Here is a 5,945-nt window from a genome sequence, read left to right as displayed (position 1 = left end):
GGCTCCCGGGACCTGGAGCATCTCTCCTGCAGGCGAGCACTCCGGAAGGGTGGACTTATATGTGCCTCTCCCTGTGCCAGGCACCGCGCCATGAGGGAGGGACCGACCGGGGCTCTTCTGATCTGATTATCCCCTGGGTTCAGAGTGGTGCCACTTACATAACCCCGGAGGTGTGAGGTGTCCAGAGAGGGTGCAGAGCAGGTTGCTCTTGTCCTGGAGCGCGGACCTGGCCTGGCCTTAAAGTCTCAGGAGTAAATCATTCAGAGTCTTCACCCCAACTCCATGCCAGTGTCCTGCCAATGGGGGCCCCACAGAATCAAGGGGTTTAGTTCCCCCCCTTCCTCTTCTCTCTCTCTTCTCCCTCCTTTCCTCCCTCCCTCTCTCTTCTTCCATCCCTTCTCTCCCTTCCTTTCCCTGCATCCCTGTATCCTTGGATGTCCTTACTGATGAGCACTCTGCCCTCTGGCACGTGTCCCCCAACCCCATTTTGTGGGCATTTTTGATTTCGTCTATGTACAGAATGGGGGCGCTAGCAGCTGTGCAGTGGGGCTGCACGTGAACCTGCCCATCAGCCTCCCCGGTGCAGCAGGGAGGAGTGAAGTGGCCGGGCGTGGGGAGGGGAAGGTCGTGATTTCCACCTCCTGGGGGAGACTTTGCCACTAATCCCGGAAAGGACACGTAGAGGTGAAGGAACCATAATCAGCTTCCAGATGGACCAGTCTGGGGAGCTCTGAGTGCCTGCACGTTTCTGGGGAGGAGCAAGGAGGAAGAGGAGGCGAGGGGAAGAGGCGGGAGAGGATGGAGAATGAACGTGCCTTTGGGAGGCTTCGTGTTGTATCCTTCCTCCCGCAAATTGCCTTTCAGAGCAGTCGCATTCAATGACTCTCCGCTGAGGTCTGGCCCCGTGACCCCTCCCTGCCCCCCAGGTCAGCACATGGGTGCTGTACAGATAATACAAGTGCAGAAGGAATGCTATAAGATTAGAAGAGTAAAAAGGAATTTTAGATCCACTTAATTTTCCCAAAATTCCAATCCATTTCATTTTTAGACGAGGCGATGGGAACGCCCAAGGGGTAACATGAGTGGCGCCTGACCACCGTCGGCCAGAGGCAGAGCGGACCTGGGACACGGGGCCCGGCCATGGGGCCAGTGCTTTCTCCGGCACTCCTTTAGGTCACGGACACCCGCAGGACGTCGGCCCCCTGCCAAGCGTTTCCACCTCAGCTTGTCCTGGAGGTAGTCGTTGCTGACTGCTTCCTAGGGAGTGGACCAAAGTCTCACGTCGGACTCGGCTGACCGGGAGCTGGGAATCAATCACCTCACTGAGCCCCAGTGTCCTTCCTCCATTAGACAATGGAGAGGCTCGGGAAAATGAACCCAGACACGTGCCCGCAGCAGCATCTCTGGCACAGAACCTGGACCGCGTATCTCCGCGCAGGCATCCAGCTCAAACGCGGATGCATGCGCCAGAGCATCTGCTTATGCCTCCATCCAGGCATGTACGTCTTCTTAGTACCTCCTGAGTTCTTAGTACCTCCTGAGTTCTCCCAGCTGAGGTCGTTGGCAGCTGCCTCGAGCGCCTGAACAGTAATTGGGGTGCGGTGGGGGAGAAAACACATTTCCCGAGGGGGCAACCATAACGCCCAACTCTGGGCACAGGGGAAGGTAGAGAGCTAGGCAGCCATCTGGAAGGAAGAGGCTTACCGTGGCCCAGGACGGGAGCCGGGCCAAGCCCATAGGAGCCTGGGGAGGCGATGACCTTGAGGAGCAGGAATTCAGGGAGGAGATAACGGGACTGTCAGAGACACTCTGATCCCAATCGCGTTTGGGGATTAAGGCTCAGGAAGGAGGTGGCTGGGAGAGAGGACAGCCAGCCCTGAAAACTGAGATGGGCCCAGGATCTCTCATGCTGCGGTCTGTCCAACAGACCAGAGCGCCGCCGGGCTCAGGGAGAGGCTGGGGCCTCCGACTGCGCCTCAGGGAATCTGCCCGTGGGGGTCCCTGGCTTCCCATGAGGCCTTTCTCTCCCTTTCCTCCCCAGTTACAGTTTCTCCCCTCTGCCAGCCCGCCCCCCCCTTCCTTTAATCATCTCGTCCCAGAGTGCCTCTCTCCACAGCGAAAAGTCGGAAGTAAATGCACATGGCTTGCTGGGGCGAGGACACATCCTTCTTGGCCTGTACATTTTTCTGGTATTCAAGATGTGAGACTTGGGCAGTGCTTCCCAGGGCTTCATCCCTCTCCAGGGTGGCCAGGCTGGGAATGGGTCAGGGAGCAAACGGCCAAAGTGAATCTGCACGGGGTGCCTAGAAGCGGTGCAATTGACAGTTTGTCCACAGCTGGATTATGCAGTTTTGAAACTGCACGGTACAGAAAAATATTAGTGAAGTCACTCTATACACAAAATTGTACATAAAGAGAATCTGTATCTTTTTAAATCAAGAAACACAATTTCAAAGTTAGCAAGATTATGAATACGTGGATTATAAACTGTATTATGCTGCCACCAAATGGCATCAATGACTGCTAACCTTTGCCAGAATCATGGGTGCCGGATTGTTGTATGTATTAAAACTTCAAAAGATTTTTTAAAAAATAGTGAACCTGGGAGGTACAAACCCCCAGAATGCCAGGCCACTGCTGGGCCTCCATGTGGGGACTCTCCTGGGGTCTGCGGGCTCGCCCCGCTCCATTCCTGTCTTCATTTACCGAGTGTCTGAGACGAGCAGACACACTAACGCCGACTTAGATACCGTGCAGTTCCAGGTCTTGAAGTAGTGAAGTTCAATTGCCAACTGCCCCCCACCCCGCACTGTGTCCCCATACTGTTGTCTGTAAAATGCTGAGGCCGGAGAGGTGGTAGATTGGTAGATACAGAGCCTTATTTTAAATCAAATTTCCCAGATCATTGGTTTCCAACTTTCTGAAAATCAAGGCCTCTTAATGTTCAAATGTTATGAGGACATGTAGTTTTAATCTCAGTTGATTACTGAGTGATAAGCGATCAGAGAAAGATAAAAACTCCTATTAATTCGATCATATTTTAATTGATTTTGAAATTTGCCATTGAATAATAGAAGTCAACTTTACTAAGTGCTTCGTCTACGCTTTATTCTAAGAATTTTTCATGTATTCATCCATTTATTCTCATGAAATAGCTTTCATTATTATAGCCATCTTATGGAAGAAACCGAGGCCCGAGGTCACACCCCTAGGAGATGGCAGAGCTATGAGTTGTTGGGGAAATTATAACTGAATACAAAATCCCCTCCCAACTCGGATAACCTCTCCACAAAAGCAGAAGAGAAAGGAAGTGTTTGATTATGAATAAGCATTACATCCGCATGTGATACACATCACAGGCATTTTGCTAAGAGATTGTCCAGACAGAAAGCAAGCTCTGCCTCTTATACGGGCCAGCAGACACGACCCGTTACACACATGTTCTCAAGACAAGCAATGACTGGTCCTCAAATGAGAGGACTTGACGGGACTTTTTGTGAATCCATTGTCCATCCTAGAATCCCTTGATAATTGGGGTGTCCCTCTGTGTTTGGTAATTGGGGTGTCCCTCTGTGTTTGTTAATTGGCTCTATCTACAGGAAAATAAACTTGGCATATATCTATGACAGGGAGTCATTTTGCAACTTGGCGTGAGGCGTCCGCTCTAAATTAAGTTAGGCTCATCTACCTTGATGTTTATATTTCAAAGAGATGTTTGCAGATCCTCGAGAAAGACATTCCTGGGTCTTAATCCTGGCAAGAGGTTGCTTGGCTTTAAAAAAAAAAAGAAGTTACATACATTTCCAAGAGACAGAGAAAGAACTCACAAGTTTTCTAAAGTAAATGCTCTAAGAAAATGGATGGGAAGGAATTCTTTTCCCTTATTTTTAACAGGAAGAATTAAGTCTCTTATGTTGAATTTGGCTTTGTCCTTGCAGAGGAAATCACTACTCACTGGAGATGAGTGTCCATTGTCCACTGCCCAGAGTAGCCTTGCAGCAGCCTCTGCCCATCTGTGTAGCATGTGGGGGAGAGGGGTCTTTGTTTAATCTACTAGTGTCCTTTGGTTACACTGAGATATTTTAATCCCTTGGGAAGATTTGAGGCACAATTTAGAACCACTGTCCTAGGCATCGCTGGGACACAGATGAGAGGGTGCAGGGCCAAGCACCTTCACGGAGGCACTCAGTAAATGTGGGGAGTGCGCTCGTATGCATGTGAGTGGTGCCGGTGTGCAGGAAACAGGAAACGCTCTCCAGTTTGAGGTTTTGGACCTCAGTGAGAAGATGAGACAAGATATTGAGTTTCCTGGAAAAGCCACTCCCTTCTGAGTTTCGGGCCGAGAGAGAGTGTCAGTCACTAATTGCCACCATATAGGCCAAGATTCTGCTCTCCTGCCTGGCTGGCCCTGTCCCACGGCCCCCTGTCCCACTGTCCTGCTGGAGAGGGCCTGCGGGGTCAGGGAATGGTACCACTTCCCATTCTGTGGGGCTGGATTCTCACGGCTGCCATGAGAACAGGTCAGATGCCAAGCAGAGAAAGCCACTCAGTGGGTTGAGGGAGGAAAGGAGGGTCTGGGTCACTGGGGCACCGGGAGGTGCAGAAAGTTCCACTCCCTGACCCCAGCTTTGCCAAGACCCTCCCAGGCACAGTTCCTCACCCTCTGGAGGGTTTGGCCTCGCTAGTTATTTCTGGGAGTGACTCCCCTGCCCCTACCCCAGCACCTTCGGCCTGGCCTGCCTGTGTATTTCAGATGCCACTGCAAGCTTCGTGGAGCAAAAGCCCACATGGGCCCTGGTACGTCGGGGACAGGCTGAAACCGTGCGCTGCTTCCTGAAGAATTCCCAGTACCCCTGGATGAGCTGGTACCAACAGGATACCCAGGGGCAACTCCAGGTGCTGGCCACTCTGCGGAATCCTAGGGAAAAGCAGGCCGTATCCCTTTCCGGAGCAGATTACCAGGCCGAGCGGGTCGATGACACCGAGCTGAGGCTGCATGTGGCCAATGTGACGCAGGGTAGAACCCTGTATTGCACCTGCAGTAAAGACACGGCGAGAAACCCTCCTTGGGCAGATGAATAAAAACCAGCCCTGGCTCCCACCCACAGACTCAAGCGGCTCCTCCTCTGCCCTGACAGCCCCCAGCCCGCTTCTCCCCACCCCAGATCCTCCCTTCTGGCGGCTTTACGGCAAGTAGAGTCTGCCTGCGGCTTCCCCATTGCCCTCAGTGACCTCTGCCTGCATGCACAGCGATGAGCCACAGAGCCGCAGACTCTGGGGGACTGGGGCGCAGACCTTGGCTCTGCCACCTGTGAGCTGTGGGGAAGACTTAGTCTCTCTGAAATTTAGTTTCTGCGTCTGTAAAGTACAGACAGTAACTCCACACAGCCCGGAGGGTCACTGCGAGGGTCAAACATAACAGCTCCGGTGAAGCCTTTCGTGTAAGGCAGAGGTAGGCAGGGAGCGCTTAAGCGGCGTTGGCTGCGGTCTCGGGTGTCCGCAGCCTGCACGCAGAGAAAGCACATGGCATTTAACACCATCCTCGACGCCCAGACAGGTGCCGGAAAGAAACCCGGAGCTCGGAAAGGGGGAGAATGAACATCTCAGTGTGGCCCCACTTGCTCCCAGAGCATAAGTAAACACCCGCTTTTCCAATTCGATCCCGGTTCTCCGTTAGATCCCCGCTCTCAGCGCCACCTCAACGACCCACGGCCCAGTCTCAGGTGGCCCTTTTTAAAAGTGAGACCGACAGGGAGGCCCGAGCTAGAAAGGACGAGGGTCCGAGGGTCCGGAACGCAGCGGGGGGCCTACCCCCCAAGGCCCAGGCTCCGAGCCGGGTCTGCACCTGAGCGCAAGGAGGGCGGGGCCAGGAGGCCAGGCGGGCGAACATCCGGGGACCAGCCGCCGAGAGGTGCGTGGTGGGGGAGGGGCGCAGAGCCCGGGAC

The 5,945-nt window shown here is 53.5% G+C and overlaps 1 gene segment (V, D, J or C); it reads left to right on the top strand.

Annotated features, from left to right (window-relative positions):
• Window positions 1-4,230: 4,230 nt before the first annotated feature.
• LOC120601040 (T-cell receptor beta chain V region E1-like) lies at window positions 4,231-5,082 on the top strand. The segment is given in 2 exon segments: window positions 4,231-4,520; window positions 4,754-5,082. Coding segments are annotated over 2 exon segments (384 nt in total).
• Window positions 5,083-5,945: the final 863 nt, after the last annotated feature.

Source organism: Pteropus medius, unplaced genomic scaffold, assembly GCF_902729225.1.
Source record: "Pteropus medius unplaced genomic scaffold, Ma_sr-lr_union100, whole genome shotgun sequence".
Taxonomy (NCBI): domain Eukaryota; kingdom Metazoa; phylum Chordata; class Mammalia; order Chiroptera; family Pteropodidae; genus Pteropus; species Pteropus medius.
The sequence above is the reverse complement of the archived record's forward strand: the minus strand, read 5'-3'. Positions and strand labels throughout refer to the sequence as shown.